The sequence below is a fragment of the Oncorhynchus clarkii genome, chromosome 17 (genome assembly GCF_045791955.1).
Source record: "Oncorhynchus clarkii lewisi isolate Uvic-CL-2024 chromosome 17, UVic_Ocla_1.0, whole genome shotgun sequence".
Lineage (NCBI taxonomy): Eukaryota > Metazoa > Chordata > Actinopteri > Salmoniformes > Salmonidae > Oncorhynchus > Oncorhynchus clarkii.
Window position 1 is genome coordinate 35,328,349 of NC_092163.1, and position 25,434 is coordinate 35,353,782.

The 25,434-nt window shown below is 40.9% G+C and overlaps 1 protein-coding gene across 1 annotated transcript; it reads left to right on the forward strand.

Moving 5' to 3' along the window:
- The first annotated feature begins 11,607 nt into the window (after positions 1–11,607).
- LOC139369718 (heme transporter hrg1-A-like) lies at positions 11,608–18,677 on the forward strand. Its single transcript, XM_071108978.1, has 3 exons — positions 11,608–11,873; positions 16,153–16,320; positions 16,812–18,677. The coding sequence occupies exons 1-3, from the start codon at positions 11,744–11,746 to the stop codon at positions 16,946–16,948; spliced, it is 435 nt and encodes a 144-aa protein (XP_070965079.1). The 5' UTR covers positions 11,608–11,743; the 3' UTR covers positions 16,949–18,677.
- The last annotated feature ends 6,757 nt before the right edge of the window (positions 18,678–25,434 follow it).

A 25,434-nucleotide genomic window follows, 5' to 3' on the forward strand; every position in this document is an offset into this window, starting at 1 on the left:
AAATAGGGATAGAGCAGGGTAGACAAAACATGACAGACCCTCTTCTTTGGACAATAAAACCCTTCCAATAATAGAGATGTCACGCTGGAGACAGTTATTAAAGATGGATGTTTTTTTTATCTCTTGAGAGAAATTGAGATGTTGACAGATAATATGTTTTTTTGCGATTTGCACCCACAGATTGGTATTTGAGTTAGGTATGGATGATAGTTTGCATTAATTTAAGTTAAGTTCCAGACCAGAAGCAGAAGAGAATGATTTGATAATATTAAGTGCAAAAGCAACCCGATCCTTGTCTTTTAGAAACAGAGCTGTATTGCCTGCTAATTGAGATATTTGTATTTCTTTCCAAATATTGAAATACCTTTTAATTCAGGGTTGTTTAAAATCTTAATAGATAGTAATTATACAACTAAAATGAATAAGAAGGCTGAAATGGGGCAACCCTGGCATACACTACGGTGAATATCAAATATTTTAGATGTGTTACGATTAATCATAATAGAACTATTCATATCTTAATAAAACATATTGATTACAGCGACAAAGCTAGTCCCGAAACCAAAAGTGTACAAAAGTGTATTAGTCATTTGTGTTCAATTGTATCAAATGCTTTAAAAAAGTGGAGGAATAAAACAATAGCCTCTGAGTCAATTAAATCAGTGTAATCAATCAAGTCTAAAACTATTTCATTAATAAGGGGGTTTTGGCCGCTTTTAAGTCTATTAGCATATGCTAAAGTTATCCATTAATCTGTATTTAATAATGCAATAGGTCTCCAATTATCTATGAAAAGGGATCTTTATCAGGTTTTGGTATTAAGGAAATAACCCCTTGTTTCATGGTAGTAATCATCTCACCCTTACACAGAACCCAAACCGGCTGCGAGCGTGCGCCATCATGCATAAATCTATTTTGTCCCCCTACACCAAACGCGATCACGACACGCAGGTTAAAATATCAAAACAAACTCTGAACCAATTACATTAATTTGGGGACAGGTCGAAAAGCATTAAACATTTATGGCAATTTAGCTAGTTAGCTTGCACTTGCTAGCTAATTTGTCCTACTTAAACATTGAGTTGTTATTTTACCTGAAATGCACAAGGTCCTCTACTCCGACAATTAATCCACACATAAAACGGTCAACCGAATCGTTTCTGGTCATCTCTCCTCCTTCCAGGCTTTTTCATCTTTGAACTTATATGGTGATTGGCATCTAAACTTTCATAGAATTACCACAACGAGAGGCAACACAGTTCATCTTTCAATCACCCACATGGGTATAACCAATGAGGAGATGGCATGTGGGTGCCTGCTTCTATAAACCAATGAGGAGATGGGAGAGGCAGGACTTGCAGCGCGATCTGCGTCAGAAATAGAAAGGACTTCTACTTTAGCCCTTGGCAACGCAGATGCTCGTTGACACGTGCGAGCAGTGTGGGTGCAATAATAGAATAACACAGATTTCTAAATTTATTTTGTAACGCTTGCGCATGCGACGCGAGCGGTGTAGTCAGGGTATTAGCTAGGCATTCTTGGAACATGTTGAATACTGGTTTCTCTAAATGTTCCCAAAAGTGTAAATACAATTAAACAGAAAAACTATCTGTTCCAGGTGCTTTGCCCTTCTTCATAGATTTAAGCGCATCTCTAATCTCTACTATAGAAACTCATCTTCACATATGGACTTCAACTCATCAGAACTAATTCGAACATGGCTATGGACATTTTTCATAAAATGTTCACATTCAATCCCATTAAAATTAGATTTATACAGATTTTCATAGAAAGAATACACAAAGCTAGAGATGATCTTAGGGTGGTAGTTAGCCAGGCGGTTAGAGTCAGTAGAGCCAGTAAACAAAAGGTTGCCGGTTTCAATACCTGAGCTGGCAGGGTGAAAAAATCTGTCAATGTGCCCTTGAGCAAACCACATAACTGTAATTTGCTATAGTACTATGGCTGACCTACACAATTCACTCCATGTGGCGATATATATATTTTGGGCTCCCGAGTGGTGCTGCGGTCTAAGGCACTGCATCTCAGTGCTAGAGGTTTCACTACAGACCCTGGTTTGATTCCAGGCTGCATCACAACTGGCCGTGATTGGGAGTCCCATAGGGTGGCGCACAAATGGCCCAGCGCTGTTAGGGGTAGGCAGTCATTAACTGACTTGACTCGTTAAATAAGGGTTAAATAAATTAATTGGATCTTTACACAAGGTATTATCAATATTTAAGGTAGAAAGAGATTTTCTCTTATAGTTCCTTTCTTGAAGAGCAAAATAATTGCTTGTGTTTTTCTCAACCTCCTCAACCCATTTTGCTCTAGATCTAATCAAGGTCACTTTAGCTAAATCAATGTACATTTGATCTAGTTATATTGAGATTTATTCCAGTCTGTTTCTTCCACTGCTGAAAGAGTATCCTTTTCTAAAAGAACATTCAATTTATTCATAAACTCATCTTCTTTCAAAAATGTTTGCCTCTTTAGTTCCTTACTGCGTGTAATGGTGATAGATCTTACTTTGAATTTAAATATTTCCCAGTTACTTCCATGCTTTGGTTCTAAATCAGTTGAGTTAAATGAGTCTATGATCAAGTTGTTTACGCTTTTGTTAAAGTCTGGATAATTTAGGAGTGAATTACTACATTTCCAGTGTCCTCAAATGGATTCTTCAGAACATTCTAACTTTAATAATATACTTTTATGATCAGTGAAAGGAGCATGTTTCTGACTTACTTATTGTACATACTGTAAAAGTGGGGGAGAAATGAGAAACAGATCAATTCTGGATCTGACCATCATTGACCTATTACAGCAGGTGTATTCGTTAAAGTGGGTATTAAAGAAATGCCATGTATCAACCACTGTCAGTTTACTGCAAAAAGAGGTGAAGATGTCACTATTCTTTGAGCTATTCTAGGTGGAAATCAATCTAAAGAGTTACCAGGTGTTTCATTCAAGTCTCCAGCTATTACAAGCCATGCATTTGTATACTTGTTTTGCATCTCAGTAAGCTTATCAGCAAGATCCCAAAATAAAGTCTTATTTGAGGTTTGAGAATTGTACCCGTACACATTGCATATAATAAAACAAGCATTGTCTAGTTTGGAGATCAATATAACCCATCTTTGGACACACAAGACTCTGAAATATCACCTCTAAACTTATGAAGCAATATCGTAGTACCAGCTGAATGAGTAGACCCGTGACTATAATAAACATTTCCCCATTGCGATTTCCAAAAACTAGATTCTGAATCGCATGAGTGCGTCTACTGGAGTAGAATGAAATCAGCATCAGTGTTTACAAAATGAAAAAAGTGATTTTCTTTTAGTTATGTTTCGGAAACCCCTGGCTTTTAGAGATATAATATTTAGTGCATTAAATTCAAAACGTTGCATAACCAGATTTCTTTTTAATAACAATAATAAAACAAATACAGTGTCATGATATGAATAGCTGGTTAAATAGTTGAACTACTAAGCTAGGTAGCTAGTAAGGAAACCTGAGCTTAGAGAAATAACTGGACTACCCTAAACCAAGGTCGTTGTGATCAATACGATGAACCCGTATTCACATTTACGAACCTGGTGATATAATGTACAAATTACAATTGACTTATTATTATTATTATTACCTCTTAACATTTTCATTTGACTTAGAAAGAATAGGACATCGATTTCAAGTCAATGTAGCTATATACCTGAGCAGTGTTTTCAATACATGCAGTACTCTCATGACATAAAGGCCACTGAAAGATGCTCTCTTCCCTTCTTCTTTGGCCTTACCACCGGCCAAAGTTTATCCCTTGCAGCATCATCTTCTGCAGTGAGTCTCTTTGACGCGTAGTTTATTATCCACGAGAAACCAGGTCTCCTTGATTTATATCCATACAACATCTCTGTAGATTCTCATTGTGAACCGAATGATAGTTGTCCGCGGAGATCCGTGATCCCTTCGTTTCCCTGGCGGTGCACTACGTCCGGGAGCTTGTCTTGAATCCTGGGTGCTACTTTGCCGAGGATGTCAATGGTAACGTTCCGTATGTTCTTCCCATCTTCACTTGGGCTGCATGCTTCTGTCTCGCTGCTAGCATCTGAGGTGATTAGTCTGTTCAGCCATGCCTTGCCTCTGTCGGTGTCCTCTGCTCATGTAGTCGTGTGATCTTGAGTATTGATCATAAGAAGGCCAGTTTTACTTCTTCCTTAATCAAAATGACAGTTTTCAGCTGTGCTAACATAATTGCAAAAGGGTTTTCTAATGATTATTTTTAAATGATTGGAACACAGGACTGATGGTTGCTGATAACGGGCCTCTGTACGCCTGTGTATATATTCCATTCGTTTTTTAAATCTGCCGTTTCCATGTATAATAATCATTTACAACATTAACAATGTCCACACTGTATTTCTGATCAATTTGATGTTATTTTAAATGGAAAAAAGTGTTTCTTTCAAAAACAAGGACATTTCTAAGTGACCCCAAACTTTTGAATATATATCTTGATGGCAAGATGGCACCGATAGAGATGACAGCTTCGCTTTTAGTCCTTAGGAAATTGTGCAGTATTTAGTTTAATGTATTATTTCTTACATTGTTAGCCCAGAAAACCTGTAAAAGGTGTTATTACATACAGCTGGGAAGAACTATTGGATATCAGAGAGATGTCAACTTACCAGCACAACGACCAGGAATACAACTTTCCCAAAGTGTATCCTTTGTCTGCACCTCCCAGGACATTTGAACTGATTCCAGAGGCCAACCCAAAACAACGCTGCCGGAGGAGAGGGTGCCGGAGCGGTCTTATAGTGAGGCTTTGGATGTGCACACACCACCCACCGCTTCCGAGTATATTATTCGCTAATGTCCAGTCCCTAGTTAACAAAATCGACAAAATCAGAGCAAGAGTTGATTTCCAAAGAGAAATCCAGGATTGTAACATACTCTGTTTCACGGAAACATGGCTAGCTGGGGACATGCTGTCGGAGTCCATACAGCTAACGGGATTTTCAGTGCATTGCGCCGAAGAAGAGTATGTTTCATGATTAACGACTCATGGTATAATTGTAACAACATACAAGAACTCAAGTCCTTTTGTTCACCTGACCTAGAATTCCTCACAATCAAATTTAGACCGTATTATCTCCCAAGAGAACTCTCCTCATTTATCGTCACAGTCGTGTATATCCCCCCGCAAGCGGATACCAAGATGGCCATCAAGGAACTTCACTGGACTTTAAGCAACTGGAAACCATACATCCTGAGGATGCATTTATTGTAGCTGGGGATTTTAACAAAGCTAATTTGAGAACAAGGCTACCTAAATTCTAACAGCATATCGATTGCAGTACAGGAGCTATTAACGCGCTCAACCATTGCTACTCTAACTTCCCGCGATGCATACAAGGCCCTCCCCTGCCCTCCTATTGGCAAATCCGACCATGACTCTCTTGTTGCTCCCCTCCTATAGGCAGAAACTAAAACAGGATGCACCGGTGCTTAGGTCTATCCAACGCTGGTCTGACCAATCGCATTCCACGCTTCAAGATTGCTTCGATCACGTGGACTGGGATATGTTCCGGGTAGCCTCAGACAATAACATTGACGCATACGATGACTCGGTGAGTGAGTTTATTAGGAAGTGTATTGGAGATGTTGTACCCACTGTGACTATTAAAACCTTCCCTAAACAGAAACTCTAGATTGATGGCAGCATTCGCGCAAAACTGAAAGCACGTACCACCGTATTTAATCATGGCAAGGCGACTGTAAACATGGCCGTCTAGTTATTCCCTCGGCAAGGCAATCAAACAAGCAAAGTGTCAGTATAGAGAAAGTGGAGTTATGTATGTTGCAGAGCCTATAGACAATCATGGATTACAAAAAGAAAACCAGCCCCGTCGCGGACATCGACGTCTTGCTTCCAGACAAATTAAACAAATTCTTTACGCACTTTGAGGACAATACAGTGCAAACGACGTGGCCCGCTACCAAAGACTGTGGGCTCTCCTTCTCCGTGGCCAACGTGAGTAAAACATTTAAACGTGTTAAACCTCGCAAGGCTGCCGGCCCAGACGGCATCATGAAGTGCTTTGAGAGACTAGTCAAGGATCATATCACCTCTACCCTACCTGTCACCCTAGACCAACTCCGATTTGCTTACCGCCCCAATAGGTCCACAGACGATACAATCGCCATCACACTGCACACTGCCCTATCCCATCTGGACAAGAGGAATACCTATGTAAGAATGCTGTTCATTGACTCCAGCTCAGCATTCAACACCATAGTACCCTCCAAACTCATCATTAAGCTTGAGATCCTGGGTCTCGACCCCGCCCTGCGCAACTGGGTCCTGGACTTCCTGATGGGCCACCCCCCAGGTGGTGAAGGTAGGAAACAACATCTCCACTCCGCTGATCGTCAACACTGGGGCCCCACAAGGGTGCATGCTCAGCCCCCTCCTGTACTTCCTGTTCACCCATGACTGTGTGGCCATACACGCCTCCAACTCAATCATCAAGTTTTCAGACGACACTACAGTGGTAGGCTTGATTACCAACAACGACAAGACAGCCTACAGGAGGTGAGGGCCCTTGGACTGTGGTGTCAGGAAAAGAACATCACTCAATGTCAGCAAAACAAAAGAGATGATCGTGGACTTCAGGAAACAGCAAAGGGAGCACCCCCCTATCCACATCGACGGGACAGCATTGGAGAAGGTGGAAAGTTTTAAGTTCATTGGTGGACATATCACCAACAAACTGAAATGGTCCATGAACACAGACAGTGTGGTGAAGACACAACAGCGTCTTTACAACCTCAGGAGGCTGAAGAAAATTGGCATGTCATCTAAAACCCTCACAAACGTTTACAGAAGCACAATTGAGAGCATCCTGTCGGGCTGCATCACCGCCTGGTACGGCAACTGCACCGCCCATAACCACAGGGCTCTCCAGAGGGTGGTGCGGTCTGCATAATGCATCACTGGGGGCAAACTACCTGCCATCTAGGACACCTACAGCACCTGATGTTACAGGAAGATATATCAAGGACAAAAACCACCCGAGCCACTGCCTGTCCACCCCGCTACCAACCAGAAGGCGAGGTCAATACAGGTGCATCAAAGCTGGGACCAAGAGACTGAAAAATAACTTCTATCTCAAGGCCATCAGACTGTTAACTTCATGTGGCTGCAGGGGCAGTATTGAGTAGCTTGGATGAAAAGGTGCCCATTGTAAACGACCAGCTCCTCAGTCTCAGTTGCTAATATATGCATATTATTATTAGTATTATATAGAAAACACTCTAAAGTTTCCAAAACTGTCAAAATATTGTCTGTGAGTATAACAGAACTGATATTGCAGGCGAAACCCTGAGGAAAATCAAAACAGGAAGTGGCTGCTATTTTGAAAACTCCCTGTTCCATAGCCTCCCTTTGCTGGATTTAAAGGGATATACTTGTAACTTTGTAGGCCATGTGCTGCACCAGAATTGCATGTTCTCTCCCTGCTTAATCGTGGTTTGAACAATGTTTGGAATTCCAGTCCGTATAATACAATACAGTAATACAGTTCACACTCAAAAATATTAGCCTACTAGAGCTCATTTTATGTATTTAGTGAAGAGAGCATATAGCTAGCTACGTCTATGGGCTTTAATGTTTTTATGTCGTGCATAATGGCAGTAGCCTATATCATGTGTATTGGCTAAAGGCACAATCCTCTGGGCTTTTTGGGGCTTGGGCTCATTAAATGTATTTAATGTATGGCTCATCAGGCTCAGGTAGCATCAGGCTTGCATATTCAATCAAAGCTCTAATCAAATAAAGACATAGGCCTATTTATATGCTTTATAATGCTTTTGAATGACACTTCCCGTTTTGGCGGGAAATATTGGGTTACCTGGGAGAAAAGTGATTTATTCTCAAGATGGAACATTTGTAAAATACCGGGAAAATATTCAACCCTAACGAGCCTCCTAGGTTTTGTATTGAAGTCAATGTACCAAGAGGAGGACAGAAACTAGCTGTCGTCTGGCTACACCATGGTGCTAACATAGAGAGTGCTGTTGAGGCTACCGTAGATCCTTCACTGCAAAACAGTGTGTTTAAATCAATTATTTGGTGACTTGAATATATTTAGTCGTTTTATCTAAAAAATTAGAACTTTTTTAGTGTCTCACTATTTACATTTTTTTCTGAAATTCACTGAGGATGGTCCTCCCCTATTTGTTGATGTAAAAATGTTATATATTTTGCCTGCTGCTTTGCAAGAATATCACAGAAGTCTTCCAAGAACAGAGTAGGAGCAGTTTCTCATGATTCTGCAGTCGCTCGAGCATGACACCTATATCCAATGTTGCCAATTTAGCAACTTTGTCGTTATATTTGGCAAGTATTCAGACCCCTCTAGCACAAATTTTCAAAAAAAGCGACTAGCGACAAATCTAGCTACTTTTTCTAGTGTTATTCTAGGCTCTTAAGTGGACCATAAGGTTAAAAACCAAACCAAATTAAGAAAACGAAACAAAAATAACAAAATAAAAATTTAAAAACGAAGTAACTCCGCCAGAGTGTCTATTTTGGGTAATTTATCCCAAGCCCGGATAAAAGAGGAGGGTTGGAATTGTGACATTTAAAAAAAAAAACAAGGTTCGACAGAAGAAAGTTCATTTGTATTTCTAAACATATTTAGGGTGTTTTTACTCACTTTTTGTCTCTCCCACGATGTTATTTCTCTCTCCTACAGCGCCCATCACAATTACGTTCACATGGTCAACTATGCAAATTAGGCGAAGACGTCATTTAGCAACTTTTAGGAGAGCCAATAGCTACTTTCCTTACTGAGGAGTTGGCAACACTGCCTATATCTGGTGTGAGGATTTCTTTGACACATTATTGGCTGTAAATATTAGATAACAACATTGTTGAGCAAATGTTTTTTTGTTTTACAAATAGGACACACTGTTCATGTCGTGTAGCCTTTTATATATGTTTCAACTTTGCCATTTAATTGTTGTCGCCTTTGCAGCTACATAATGTATTGCCATTCAGACATTTTTATACTAGCATGCACAAGCTAATATTCTGTCTGCAGCACAAAGGATGACGACAGTTTTTGGTAATGACAAAACCTTCAAAATAAAAGCCATCATTTAAAAACATTGACATTTGGATAACTCGTTCAAAAGAGAAAACTTCCAAATGTTCTCTACACCGCATGCCAAAATGCCTTGAATTTATTAGGGCCCTGACCGTCCCCCTCAAAAACGAACCATACCTGGTTAGTAGAGACCCTACTGAGTATTTCCCACCTCACTTTAGCTGAGAACATTGTTCGCTCTACAAGCAAATATGGCGACAACAATTTAAAAAAAAAGTATATTACAATGTATTGCATTGGGGGCTATGGAGGGGGTGGAGAACGAAGTGCTGCTGGATATGTATGACACAGCCCCCTCCAAAACGACACATATTTGGTTAGTAGAGACCTGACTGAGTATTTCTCACCCCAGTTTATATGAGACAGGTAGTCAAGTTTTTCTCTACAACCCAAAAAGTATCCCATATACCGTGTATTGCATTGCAGTGAATGGAGTGGGTGGAGTAAGGAGTCACCAGCACTCCGTATTAAACCCGTTACCCAGCTCAATAAACCAATTTCAGTTTTGTAGACTATTGAGTAATTCCAATAACATATATTTGTATTTTATTAAAAGTGTATTTCTTAAATATAGGGGTTCCCAAACTTTTTCACTCGTGGCCCCCCCCTTCCAGCAACAACCCGTGCACACGCACCACGTCTGTTTCTATGGGCACAAGCACTGTTCATAACACAAACGCTTCACACCCCTCTTGTTGGTGGAGAGCATTTTGTAGGTTTAAAGCTTATTTCCTGCAATTCTACACAATTGTCATGGGTGCAAAGACAATTTAGCAGTTTTAAAGCTTTTTTTGTTTGTATTTCCATATAGTTTGCAATATCTAATGTGTATTCGTGATATTTGAGTGACAAAAAAAGTACAACAAAATCTATGGGCTAATTCAATATTTTTTTAACTATACTTTAGCTGACATGGGCTAGTTGATCAGGACATTGCTAACAAGTTATAAATAGCTCTCTAAGGTATGCAATGGCTAACATGACAAGAGGAACTGATGATGCATATATTTGCGTCGCTTGCTCTATAACCCATTAATTCATACGCCACTGTGATATACAATAAGGCAGTGACAACAAATAGACAACAGTCACACAAAAAACTACACATACATTTGTTTCATCACAAAACCAGAGAGGAACATCTGTCCTGTGAAGTCCACAAAGCAAATATTGCAGTTAGCATGGTCAAGCGAGTTAATGTTTTCAACAGTTTACTAAACAACTACTGATTTAGAACCAAGTCAGCACAAAGACAACGGGAGCACTGCCTCGGCTACTCCAGCTCCCTTTCAACTTAAACATTTAAACATCATCAAATCAACAAAGCTATATATGCTTAGTTTAATACATTGAAAACAAACGTAAAGATACCAAAAACAATTTAGTCCAATCAATGTTGCTAAATATCATGTGGTTGTCCATGGTACTTATTTATTGCGTGCGCGCGCGTGCAAGTAAAACAAAAAAATCATTTTGGGGACTACTTGTAGACTAGTTGAACGCCAATGCCGTCCTCCTCTCTTTCATGTTGGCAAAACGGTCTATGGCTCCATACGCTTTTCGTTTTCATAGGCTACCAAAAATGCTTGCTAGCCTAACTTCCTCGCATGGGCAACAAAAAAAGAAGCTAAGTTAGCTAGCTAGTTAACGTGAGCCTACTAGGTTACATCTAGGCTACATATTGAACTTTAATCGTCTCAGGCCAGTGGCACAATATATTAATTTATGGTTAGATCAGAATCGCCGTCATAATCATTGGCCTGTACAGAGAATTAGGTCAAAACAACAAGTCCAAATCCCCATCTCCATCCATGGTTTAGGAAAATCCCGATTTAACAAGCTAGCTACTGCAAGACATCACCACAAGTGAACCAGAAACGGACACGTTTTTCTGGCAATTCTGACATATTTCTCATGGTGTCATTTAATTGCTGTGAAGCCAAATCCAAACTGGCCTCCCCTGGGGGACATTTTGCTGCACTAGGACAACCCACAGTTGAGCTCAGTTCAACGCTGATTGCATAATTATTTTATAATTGTTTTATCAAGGAAGGCCAAATGCTTGCTGTCATCAATCAATCAAACGCTACAGCAGCAACATGTCATACTCTTTTGTTCCAGACAGTATCAGATACATGGGGTACACGTACTGAGTCAGAGGGGCGCTGTTTCCCTCACTCAGATGATTTCTCCAGTGAGATTCAGACAATTGCGAATTGATGGAAAATGATGAAAACGCAGAGACAAAAGATAAATTATTTTATAATTGTTATTTTTTTTATTGGTCAAACCTGGGTTCCCTTGGCATCCATGAATACACACCATTGACTGCACTAGAGTGCAAAAATAAGATATTCCCAATAGCATGTCTTGCAGGGGGACTTTTATTTTGAAACAGTCCGCGATCGTGTTGGCAGCATAATATCCTGCTGCTAGGATAACTATAATCATCTGTTTAGCTAGCTTGAGTCGAACAGAGGTGAGTTTCTCAAAATAAGGCACTTGTTTTTAAACGTTGAAGTTATTGTTTTTTTCCCCCCATTCTACTTGTAGCGTGTCACCTGTCCCCAATGGGGTTCAATAAGACGTACATTAGTATCGGGTATGCCTCTTTTGGCATGCTTATGGGATTCTCAGCGTTTCTCGTGTGGAACATCGCGTACAACCAACAATGGACAGCTGCAATGGGAGGATTATCAGGTAAAGACAAGTATTAGCAAGAATGTAAACAAATATTTATTTCGTGGATAATATGTAACAGTATACACTGCAGTATTTTAAGGATTTACCTGTCCATTGGACTCGCATGAGCTGAACATTGCCACAGTAGGCTACCCATCTCTTACAGTACTGTTACACGATTTTAGAGTGACAAATTGTTAGAAGCCCACACTTTAATTTGCCTTTTCAAATTTCTAAACGTTCTACCTAAAGTCCTAAACGTTTTACCCCAGGCATTCTAGAAAAGTTGGACTGTTCAACTTCAAAGAATAGCTAACGTTACATGGCTATACACCACGCTGGCTCCATGATCTCTAAAACGGTAGCTAACGTTACAACTTTGGCAAAAAAATGTAGTAACATTCATGGCATAAGACCTATGTAATATCTAGAATAACTTTATTACCCAGTAAAACAATTAATAGGTGTATATCCAGCACTGTCTACTTTCGTCTTTCCAACGCATTTTCAGCTTTATGCATTCTATATTACCAGCTTGGTTAACCTGGAATTCTGGATCTTCCTGATGCTTCAACCACACTGGCCAAAAAACGGTCTGGTGTCAACTCAAACGGTGTGTTATTTCTGCGTACACTGCTTATTGGGACTGAAAGCTTTTGATACGTTTCCTCAGATGCATTTAGCACACGTGTCCTGCTACTCATCCCATTTGAAGTTTTCAGCATCACCATTATAATTTGCTGGTCTAGAGCGGAAGCCTGAACCTACCATAAAGTAATACTTGTTTTGCGCATTGAACATAATCTACTCTACGCCTAGTTAACAACCATGTAAAAAAACGTTACTTTAGAAAGTTACTGAATTGCTTAGGCCTAGTATTTGCATTATTTATGTGTTACATAATGGCCCACTAGGTCAGGGGTTCCCAAACTTTTTCATGCAGGCCCACCTTCCAGCATTGGGGAACACATTTTTATCATGGGGTGCAGAGAATTTTTAGCTGACATGGGCTAGTTGATCTGGACATTTCTGACAAGTTATAAATATCTCTCTAAGGTATGCAATAACTGATGATGCACTACCTAATTTCGTAATTGCGCCTTGTGCTTTCTACTGTTACAACTTTCAAGAGTAAATTGAAAGCTGGACTGAGTTCCTTCAAAAAAAGGAACCCTCGCCCTGCACATTTTAGGTAACAAGTGGTGCATTTATGGCTGTGAACGTTGTCCTCTCAGGTCAGCAAGCTGATATCTGTGTGACTTTCCTCTCACCTCTCTGCTGTAGGCCTATTGGCAAACAGAACAGTAGCTACATTTGCATATTTAGTGTTGTAGGTCAATTTCACTGACAGTGCATGTCTTGCTATTTTTTAACATGAATGAGAATGACTTTTATAAAGTGCACTGTCACTGATGTTCTTATCAAGGCCAAATCCATATCTTTGTTGTGATAACAGCATGTGATGCCTGTGCCAATACAGAGAGAATCAATAAGGGTGCAATTCTTGCTAGGGTTTTTCGTGGCATGTGCTTGATTGGTCATATGATTCTAGAGACCATGGGATGGGGAAATGAGTGGGGTCAGCATGGCAGATTGACACAGCTGAATAAGCCTATTCCCTCTAGAAATGACTCATGAGGGTCAATTGAACTTACTAGCTTGGCTGCATCCCGATTCTCTACACTTCCCCCAAAAAACTCCCGTCATGAATTTTAAAAGCATTGGCTAGAGGGAATTTCAACCATTGTTAGAGCCACGACAGGATGTGTGCAAGTGCACACTTCAGTTGAAGGGTGGGGAACTGTGGCTCAGCTCCACTCACTGTCTGACCATGCTTGAAAGGAAGCAAGTCGGGTACTTTCCAACCTCAAACACTGTTTTAACAACCAACCCTTGAAGAAAAAAACTAAAGTTTATGCAGGCTACTTGCTCATTAGTTTTGGGCCCATATTCAAAATGAGCGTCGGAGTAGGGGATGATTTAGGATCTTTTTCCATACGCTCCTTGACATTGCCACTTTGTCCTGTCTAGCATGGCCGACTAGTGAAGACCATTTTAGCCTAATATTGTGTAAGATGCAGTGAAAGTGGATTCATGAAGGATAGTGCTATACACTAGTGCTATGGTCCAGACCCAAATGTGGTGTGTGTGTGGTTATGAAACAGTAAAAGAGGAACATGGAGGAGTGAGTGAGTGACAGACCAGTATGATTTGAGACAATGACACAACAAAATAGTACATTGTTCACTGCTAAAATGTACAGTGCCTTGCGAAAGTATTCGGCCCCCTTGAACTTTGCGACCTTTTGCCACATTTCAGGCTTCAAACATAAAGATATAAAACTGTATTTTTTTGTGAAGAATCAACAACAAGTGGGACACAATCATGAAGTGGAACGACATTTATTGGATATTTCAAACTTTTTTAACAAATCAAAAACTGAAAAATTGGGCGTGCAGAATTATTCAGCCCCTTTACTTTCAGTGCAGCAAACTCTCTCCAGAAGTTCAGTGAGGATCTCTGAATGATCCAATGTTGACCTAAATGACTAATGATGATAAATACAATCCACCTGTGTGTAATCAAGTCTCCGTATAAATGCACCTGCACTGTGATAGTCTCAGAGGTCCGTTAAAAGCGCAGAGAGCATCATGAAGAACAAGGAACACACCAGGCAAGTCCGAGATACTGTTGTGAAGAAGTTTAAAGCCGGATTTGGATACAAAAAGATTTCCCAAGCTTTAAACATCCCAAGGAGCACTGTGCAAGCGATAATATTGAAATGGAAGGAGTATCAGACCACTGCAAATCTACCAAGACCTGGCCGTCCCTCTAAACTTTCAGCTCATACAAGGAGAAGACTGATCAGAGATGCAACCAAGAGGCCCATGATCACTCTGGATGAACTGCAGAGATCTACAGCTGAGGTGGGAGACTCTGTCCATAGGACAACAATCAGTCGTATATTGCACAAATCTGGCCTTTATGGAAGAGTGGCAAGAAGAAAGCCATTTCTTAAAGATATCCATAAAAAGTGTTGTTTAAAGTTTGCCACAAGCCACCTGGGAGACACACCAAACATGTGGAAGAAGGTGCTCTGGTCAGATGAAACCAAAATTGAACTTTTTGGCAACAATGCAAAACGTTATGTTTGGCGTAAAAGCAACACAGCTGAACACACCATCCCCACTGTCAAACATGGTGGTGGCAGCATCATGGTTTGGGCCTGCTTTTCTTCAGCAGGGACAGGGAAGATGGTTCAAATTGATGGGAAGATGGATGGAGCCAAATACAGGACCATTCTGGAAGAAAACCTGATGGAGTCTGCAAAAGACCTGAGACTGGGATGGAGATTTGTCTTCCAACAAGACAATGATCCAAAACATAAAGCAAAATCTACAATGGAATGGTTAAAAAATAAACATATCCAGGTGTTAGAACGGCCAAGTCAAAGTCCAGACCTGAATCCAATCGAGAATCTGTGGAAAGAACTGAAAACTGCTGTTCACAAATGCTCTCCATCCAACCTCACTGAGCTCGAGCTGTTTTGCAAGGAGGAATGGGAAAAAATGTCAGTCTCTCGATGTGCAAAACTGATAGAGACATACCCCAAGCGACTTACAGCTGTAATCGCAGCAAAAGGTGGCGCTACAAAGTATTAACTTAAGGGGGCTGAATCATTTTGCACGCCCAATTTTTCAGTTTTTGATTTGTTAAAAAAGTTTGAAATATCCAATAAATGTCGTCCCACTTCATGATTGTGTCCCACTTGTTGTTGAAACTTCACAAAAAAATACAGTTTTATATCTTTATGTTTGAAGCCTGAAATGTGGCAAAAGGTCGTAAAGTTCAAGGGGGCCGAATACTTTCGCAAGGCACTGTACATGACATTTTAGTCATTTAGCAGACGCTCTCATCCAGAGCAACTTACAGTATTGAGTTCATACATTTTCATACTTATTTTTTTTTTTTTCGGTACTGGTCCACTGTGGGAATCGAACCCACAACCCTGGCGTTGCAAGAGCCATGCCTCTACCAACCGAGCCACACACTGACATAGTCTATTCCAACAGGACCTAAAGCTCAAGATTGTAGTTAGACAAGCAAAGGCATCTCTTGACTTGAGAGAACCCCTCACCCTCCACAATGCTTTTTCAAATACAGTTCAATTCTATGCTGTGCAAATACTTGTGATAGGTACACGTGCTTGTCTCATGTCAGTAATTGACTTAGTGTAGGGATTGTGAACGGCCAGCCCCTGACTGTGAATGTGTGTGCTTGTGTCTTTCTCCCTCAGGTGTGCTGGCGCTCTGGGCCCTCATCACCCACATCATGTACCTGCAGGACTACTGGCGCACCTGGCTGAAGGGCCTCAAATTCTTCCTCTTCATCGGAGTCGTCTTCTCCCTGCTGGCCGTGGTGGCTTTCATCACCTTCCTCTCCCTTGCCATTACCAACAAAGAGTGTGAGTTTCACACACACCTCCCCCTTCTCTCATTCGTTCATTCATTCACTCTTCCTTTCATCCTAATTTGCTTCTCCTCCTCTCCCCTTCACTTGCTCTGTTCATTCACAAATGGCTACGTCTCTCCCCCCATTTGCTTCCCTTCCGTTTCATCCATTGTACTTTTTCTTGTTGTGCATTAGGATGTATTTAGTCATTTAGTATTGCATGTCTTAATCTGTTAGGGCACGTACATATGATGAAATCTATTTCCACACAAAAAGACTGCTTGCCAGAGATTGTTTGCTCTGGCATCACATGACTCCATGGGGTTATTCAATGTGAGATCCTTGCCCTTGTGTATGCTATGAGCCTGAAGCTTTGGTCACTTTTCCTACAGGATCCTTCATTGAGAAGCACCTGACTCAATGAATTGTGTAACAGTGTGCCAACCATGGCTTTTTCTCTGAGTCTACAAGTCTCTCATGTCTGTCGTATCTTGTGGTTCCCAGCCATGACTGACCCGAGGAGCCTGTTTCTTTCGGGCGTGTGGAGCTTCATGACTCTAAAGTGGTCCTTCCTGCTGGCTCTCTATTCCCACCGCTACCGCAAGGAGTTTGCCGACGTCAGCATCCTCAGTGACTTTTGATGAGGGCCCTTGAACAGCCCCCCCCCCACCCAATGGAGGTCTATGGAATACTAACTAGCAGGGCTCCTAACCTGAGGGTGCTAACTAGGGGAGAAGGGAGGGAGTGAAGATTTGAGGGGTTGGTGAAGCCAAGTAGTCATGACGAGGATGAGTGATGGAATGAGGGTTGATCTGAAAGGCGTGGGGTAGCTGCACATACACCAGATGTCTTCCACCAATCGCTTGCTTATAAATCCACGTGGGGGGTGTGAACGAGTACACACTTTGGGGAGAAGGGTAGTGGGGAGAAGGGTTGTGAATCGGAACGCAACCTGTGTGTTGTCTGTGTTAATGGGAGAATTAGTACCTGGACCTCTGTCCATGCCCGCACCTTCTCGGTTAGATTCCCCCCCCCCCCTCTCTTTCTATATCTGTAAACAGGGTATGCTCAACCCCTGCTAGGCCAGTCTATCCACAAGTTCATCCCTATGTTATGCCTTTTATGGATTTGACTGTTCCCATGTGTATGTATGTGACACTGTCTGTGCTCCTCTTGTATGTCTTCGACACATGTTTTTAGAGTCAATATCTCCCTTTTTTATGAGATTTAAATCTTATTTTTGGTGACTTTGTGGGTAATCCTTGTTAATTGTCTACATCACATGTGAAAACTCATTCCACGGAGGGCCTAGTGTCTGCGGGTTTTCGTTCCTCCCTTGTACTTGATTGATGAAGGTCACTAATTAGTAAAACTCCTTTCACCTGGTTGCCTCTGTTTTAATTGAAAGGAAAACCCCAAAACCTGCAGACACTAGGCCATTCGTGGAATGAGTTTACAACCCTGCTGTACATCTTCCTGTGCTTATATACCTAGGAACATATTCTTAACAAGATATATAATTGATGTGGTTATGATGGAGAATTCGTTTCCATTCTCTTGCCACAAGGGGGAGTCAGTCGATCAAATGTTGCGGCTGTTGGTAAAACATCCCACTCAGTTAGAAAGTTGTTAGAAAACAGAGCAAAGTTTCTGCACACATATAAAACATGCATTATACACAACAAAAGGACACGTCACAGGTCTGTTTGGGGAAATCCTAGTAGTCTTTTTTTTTTTTTTTTTTTGGATGACTGTTTTTATCTGTGTTATCGATGTGTGAACTTTTAGTCCACAGAAACCTGCTGTCAGTTCGGAGTCAGTGTATGTGCTGAAGCAACTACATTTAGAGTATCATGTCTCAACACTTATGTATTATGAAACGGTTATAATGCTTTGGAAATGAGACTTGTATAATGTCTTATAGCGTTACACCTGTCAGTGTTCGACACTATTTCAAAACATCCCCCAAAAATAGTTTTTGAAGAGATTATATGAAGAAGAATTGCACTACCATCACAGAATGTTAGAACAACTGCCTTTTTTTCACAACAGTTGCCAATGGAAACCCAACTGCCTCGTCTTATTTGAACGGAGAATGCTCAAAGGAGGGAGCTCTTTTTGTGGAATTTGTGTCATTGCTGTGCCTTCGCTTTAGCTCGCAAACGTTATTCACCATCATACTGCTGCTTATGGAGATTAATTTGATTGTGCTCTACCTTTTTTTTCCCCTTGACATCTGTTTGCTTCTCTGTGGGCTACCACATGTATCATATTGTACTATAAAGAAACATGACATTGTATATATCCACCTGTCTGTTGTACAGGTATGTCTGTGTGAGAGCCATAATAATAAAGTATAATTTTATGACAGCCGTGTGCATTACACTGGGAGTGTAGTACATCTCGCACAAATTCATACACAACAGTTGTAACTTTGTGTTGGACGTCGTTTGTACAACCGGCGTGTGTACTAGGCCTTGGGCATAGTGGCCATAGACTAATTTGATTTTTATAGTTCTTTTGAATTTGTTTTACTAGTAGACATAATGCTTTGATGGAAAAGCTTAGCTTAACTACATTGTGGAGGAAGTGATTGCCCTGTTGCTGGGGCGCACCCAGGGAAGGGGTTGACTTGAAGGGAGGGGGGGATTGGGTTCTATCACCTTAATGTTTGGACACAACACACACTACATGACATAAAGGATATGGACACCTGTTCGTCGAACATCTCATTCCAAAATCATGGGCATTAATATTTTGCTGCTATAACACCCTCCACTCTTCTGGGAAGGCTTTCCACCTCGAAGTTGGGGCTTGCTTCCATTCAGCCACAAGCATTAGGGAGGCCGGGCACTGATGTTGGCCGATTAGGCCTGGCTTGCAGTCAGCGTTCCAATTCATCCCAAAGGTGTTTGACGGGGTTGAGGTCAGGGCTCTGTGCAGGCCAGTCAAGTTCTTGCACACCGATCTCGACAAACACAAAGTTGGAAACACAGAATCATCTAGAATATCATTGTATGCTGTAGCATTAAGATTTCCCTTCACTGGAACAAAGGGGCCTAGCCCGAACCATAAAAAAATAGCCACAGACTATTTTTCCTCCTCCACCAAACTTTACTGTTGGCACTATGCATTCGGGCAGGTAGCGATCTCCTAGCATCCGCGAAACCCAGACTTGTCTGTTGGACTGCCAGATGGTGAAGCGTGATTCATCACTCCAGAGAATGCGTTTCCAGTTCTCCAGAGTCCAATGGCGGCGAGCTTTACACCACTCCAGCCGACGCTTGGCATTGCGCATGGTGATGTTAGGCTACTCGGCCATGGAAACCCATTTCATTACGCTGTCGACGAACAGTTATTGTGCTGATGTTGCTTCCAATGGCAGTTTGGAACTCGGTAGTGAGTGTTGCAACTGAGCACAGATGATTTTTATGCGCTTCAGCACTCGGCGGTCCCGTTCTGTGAGCTTGTGTGGCCTACCACTTCACTTCACTGCTGAGCCCTTGTTGCTCCTAGATGTTTCCACTTCACAATAACAGAGCTTACAGTTGAGCGGGGCAGCCTATCAGGGCAGAAATCTGACAAACTTACTTGTTGGAAAGATGGCATCCTATGACGGTGCCACGTTTATAGTCACCGAGCTCTTCAGTAAGGCCATTATACTGCCAATGTTTGTCTATTAAGATTGTATGGCTGTGTGCTCGATTGTATACACCTGTCAGCAACGGGTGTGGTTGAAATAGCCGAATCCATTTATTTGAAGGGGTGTCCACATTCCTTTGTATATTTAGTGTAAATCAGATGCATTATAGGACTTCTCATGGACAAACCTTATTAAACGACATTATAAAGGCTAATACATGGTTATAACAAGTTATAAAGCATTATACCTGCAAGATGGTATATACCTGCAGGCTGTTACCCAGTGCTAAAGTAAAAGTAAAGTGTCACTCATATTATGGTCTAATAAAAATGTATTTACTTCTGCCACCTACAAACCCCAAATTTAGCACCTGTGTGTATTTTTGTGGTTGTAGTACAGTTACCATGGTAATGTTTCTCAGATGGATTCTATGAGGGGACGAGGGTTAGAGTGTCTGGGGAACCCTGTGTGTTTTTATTTCGAGGGAAGGAAACATTGTTGTTTTTATTTAGCCAGGTCAGCCGTGTAGAAACAGACCTCAGCATTAGAGTGGGATTTACACTGAGAAGGAGGCAGCCATTTTCCAACTCACTCAGCCCACATTATAAAAGAAAACACCCTATAGCACTGCAGGCAACAGTAAACGCTCGGGCAATAACCTGCGCTTTGAAGCTTTTTTAATAGTTTTTTTTTAAACATGAGATTACCATAATAGGAAAGCAGTGTGAGTGAAGCTAGCACAGAGCTCAACCAATTATTTAATTAAGTATCTTCCAACTTTGATCCTTTATATGAGACCATTTTGCTGCCCTCATCCTACTTCCCTCATTCTACTCTTTTGTTTTAACAGCATTCTTGTTGGTACTTATATATTTATTGCATTACATTGGTTTGTTTGCAAGCCCTCAGAGTCACGTTGTATAAAGGTAATTGCAATGTTGTGGTTAAGTAGCCATAGCAACATTTTTTTTTATTTTTTTTATCTTGCTTGTTATAACATTTTACATTAAGACACTGAAAAACAATCCTCATTACTTTCCATTGAACAAGTTGTAGGGGTTGGACCGAAAGACCGTCCTATTAAGTTTATACTGTAGGCAGTAAAATGTGTGTGTCTTTGTGTGGTATGTAAAGGGAAGGGCAGGGGGGGGGACTCCTTTCCAGCAAAATCAAGGAAGGAAGTCATCTAAGACTTAACTGGCAGAAATAATGAAATTGAAAAAAGAAAAGGGAACTTGAAAAATGCAGGAATATTTCAAATTTCCTGTTGGAAAAAAATAAAGGTAAAAGTAAAACCTTTGCGTATCTTTTCACACTACACACCTTAATCAAATGTATTAAAATCATTTTTTATAATCTGATGTTTGCTATTTTTTTATTTTATATATTCAAATGATATATTCATTTTGTCAGACATACTTAAAATAAATTGGTAAATGCCAAACAGCAATTGCACCTAAAATATTGATGGGCCGAATATGACCTATGCATAAAGTTAAGTGATTAACTCTTCGTTATAGTACAGTTCAGATGGGACAGTCACAGTAGGCTTTACCTGTTCACCTTTTATTGTTCTTACAACTTCATCATATGGTAGGTAACATGTATATAGGAGGTCGTATAGCATTTATAAGGCCATATCCACATGATACCATAAGTACAATATATACTGCGTTCTATATAAGGTGAACACATTTTGAAGTTTATCTGTATTTAAAGTAAGCCTACATCTGTGTGACATCGATATCCATTGTTGCACTTTGCATACAGGAAAAAACGGCTATTAGGAAAATACCCATTCAGCCCCAAACATACTTTGGTTCATGAGTATTTATAAAAAAGAAAGTACAACAAAAAATAAATACGTGAATGAAAAGCGAACATCTTGATTTAGTAGAGAACCAGATGGCTGCTTTGACATTAAAAAGGCGCTTTGGCATTTTGGAGAAGGCAGTTTCGGAATGATTTCCGAGGAACTTCCGCAAAATGCAGTACAAAGCCCACAGATATTTAAGCAATATCCATTGCAATTTACTGTTTTATTTACAAACTGAAACATATGTCTCTGGACCTTTGGCTTCTTTTCCCTTTTCCCCACTCTCTTTCTTCTTCCTCTCTTTTACTGCTAAACCATCTCTCTCTCTCTCTCTCTCTCTCCCCCCTTTCTTTATAAGTAACATCAGGTGATTAACCCCTTCACTTGGCAGCAGTACAGTAGGATGGCCGACCTTCAGGTTCAATCAATGTTTGCCTCTCCGACTCTTTTGTTTTCTGTGCTGCTTCGCCCATGGACCACAGAACCTTGCATCTGAAACATTTTAGGAGACACATTTTTTTGCCGTTCTGAGCACAAAGGGATATGCCATGGCAGGGGCAGGCGTTTGAAGTGGCTTCATAGGGAGAACCAGTACCAGAACACGTAGCCGAACATAACTTTCGTAAGGTAATCTAATCTAATGGAAAAGGGGGATTGATTTGACTTTAAAAGTATTACGCTTTGAAGCTAGCTACAGAGTCATGTTGATATTTCTAATGCAATTGCTCTGTTCTACGAATGGTGATACACAGGGCCTGGTCAGAGACATCTTCTGGGTTTACTCTAATGCGTTCGATGTGTTCGGATTGAAATTAATTCTCCTCATGCCCAGTTGGTGCAGTGTGATCCACCCACTCACTCATCAATGCATTCCGACTCCTTGAGGGGTAGCAATAGATCACTATCCAATCACCCCCTCCACTGTAATGTCTGTGATCTAAGGTTACCTCAGTTGAATGGACCATCCAGAGACATTCCCATCTATCAGTTGACGGGACATTTCTTACAAGGGCCCAGTACTGGTTTTGTCACACTGTCAAGATAGAAACCTGCGTAAACCTTGTTCTAAATCTAGATGTTCTGCATATTAATACCAATGGGCAACGCTAGCTGGCTTAATGTGCTGTGCGTCAAGTAGTGATAGGGCACTTGTTCAGTCTACGGTCATTTTGTGACAAGTGTGAAAGGAGTTAGCAATGCTAATCTAGCTAAGGCTAGCTTTCACTACATAGTTCTGATTGGCTGTGATTTGGAGTGAGCTATGCTAACCTAGCCTAGCCTAACGTGCTCTATATAGTTCTGATTGGCTGTGAACTCCGCTGGGACTGTTTGTAATGTGCCATGGATGGACCCTGGGACTTAAGCACTGTAATCAGAGCCAGTGCAGGATATTGGCTAAATTACACATGAAAGCAGGGACATTTAAGGGAAGCTTAAGTGCTAAATATTTTTATAAATTATAGCCTAATATAGAGAGATAAGTCTCAGGCAAACTGTAATAACACAGGTTAGCACGCAGAAGTGGAGAAAAACCCCCGCTTTTAAAGCAGGATTTTTTTTGTTGGTGCTGCCTTGCTCTGTCCACACACACACATGCGGCACAGCGACAAACTGTGTGTGTGTGTGTGTGTGTGTGTGTTTTCAAAGGACCAGATTTGCCATAAGAATACATTGATTTAATTTCATTAGCCATCAAAAAGAAAAGTGGAGGAAAAATCTATTTTGCTGGCTGTTGAAGAGAATAAAAATGCCCCAGACCTGCCTCTCTCCCAGCTTCAAAGCCCTCAACCCCTCATCACTACTTATAGTCTATATCTATATACATCACCGTTCCCCCTCTGTTCACCACCCCCGTCCTTCACCGCCATGCACCCTCACTCTCCACCCACCCCCTCTAAGTCGATACCCCACAGGATGTCCTGCTCTACAGGGGGAAATGGGTCCCAGATGTCTGCTTGTGTCCCATGGGCTCCAGAGGAGGGATGGAGCAGTAGCGGTAGGAGGGATGGGTAGGGGGAATGGGGCGAGCGAACTTTTAAGGTGAGAAGTTTGGTGAAGAGTATATTCTCTGACTCATTTTCAACGGGAACTACATTACTCAATGCTTACATATTATGATAGAAGGTCCACATGCCATCGATCAGTTGTCTCTCCTCAAAATTCCCTAAGAACTTTACAGGAAGGCAGTAATTGAATTGACAGTATTATGGGTTAAGAAAAGTTTTTTTCTTCGTTGCTCAAAAACTTCAAAAGTCCGTCCTCATTCAACATACGCATTCCTCAGTACAGTATTTCAGTACTATGGATCAGTTCGGACTTAACCATATGTGCCAAACTTAAAGTGGACATTACATTTGCCTGTGCTCCTCTTTGATATCGAAGCCATCTCTATATATAGTGGGGGCCGAAATTGTTTGAAAATAAATACTTCTTATACTGAGGTATATTGTATGCAAAAAATAAATATTATTTTATGCTAACACAATTGCTCAGATAAATAGATTTTTTCAAAAAGGTGGCGGTCAAAATGATTGACACTCTTAAAGATTATGAGTAAACTAGCCAACAAACTCTACAAACTTGTTGGAGGAATTTGCTCTTTGTTTTGGTTGTGTTTCAGATTATTTTGTGTCCAATAGAAATTAATTATAAATAATGTATTTTGGAGTCAATTTTATTGTAAATAGGAATATAATGTTTCTAAACACTTCTACATTAATATGGATGCTACCATGATTACAGATATTCCTGAATGAATTGTGAATAATGATGATTGAGAAATTACAGAGGGTCAAAGATCCGACCCCCGAGACATGCTAACCTCTCCTGTTATTTATAGATAATGGTGAGAGGTTAGCATGTCTATATTTATAAGAATATTTAGGGGTGTCAATAAAAAAATGTATTACTTGTTAAACAAAATCTCTTTCTCTTAGTAATTGTATTAGTATAAAATAATATAATTTCCCAATTTTCTTGAGCATACATTATAGCTCAGTATTTGAATTATTTGTTTTATGCAGTCATTATTACTCATCTTTATCAAGGGTGTCAATAATTTCAGACCCCACTGTATATCCCTTTGATATGGTGCAGTCTATTTGCACCTACAGGAGAGGTTCGTTATTACCCCCCGAAAATAAAAGTCAAAAGAGAAACGGGCCGGAGTGTTTAGTGAAACATTATGTAGAGACTCTGACAAGGAAATGAAATGTGCAACATCAATCAGCCTATGAGGACGGAGATCAAACGGCCCTCCACACTCCTGCATCTGGTTCTGTTTGGACTGGCCTTTCTTTTTTCTCTTCCCCCTCCTTTCTTTCTTCTCTCTTTTCCCTTCCTTTATTCCTCTCCCATTCTCTGTCCCTCTCTTTCTTTTCCCCTCTGTTCTGCGCGAGGGGTGCGCGTTTCCATGCTGTTCCTGTTAGGCTGTCGTTCGCTCATTCTTTCCATGATGGTGGCATGGAGGCATGCTCTGCTAAGGTAAGCAACCCCAAGGTTAGCCCTGGACGGCCCAACACAACAATGGGCTACGTGTCCCTCTTCACAAATCCACTGTCTCCACCCGGAGGTTGGAGCCAATTTACATCTAATTCCAGGGAATTGACCTGGGAATTTTGGTTAAACATGTTAAAGGGCCCGTTGTGTAAATAAGACCTGTTACAATT

Coding starts and splice junctions, on each gene's coding strand:
- LOC139369718 (XM_071108978.1), top strand. CDS start 11,744: ATGGGGTTCAATAAGACGTACATTAGTATCGGGTATGCCTCTTTTGGC. Junction 11,874..16,152: donor TGCAATGGGAGGATTATCAG/GTAAAGACAAGT, acceptor TTTCTCCCTCAG/GTGTGCTGGCGCTCTGGGCC. Junction 16,321..16,811: donor TGCCATTACCAACAAAGAGT/GTGAGTTTCACA, acceptor TGTGGTTCCCAG/CCATGACTGACCCGAGGAGC.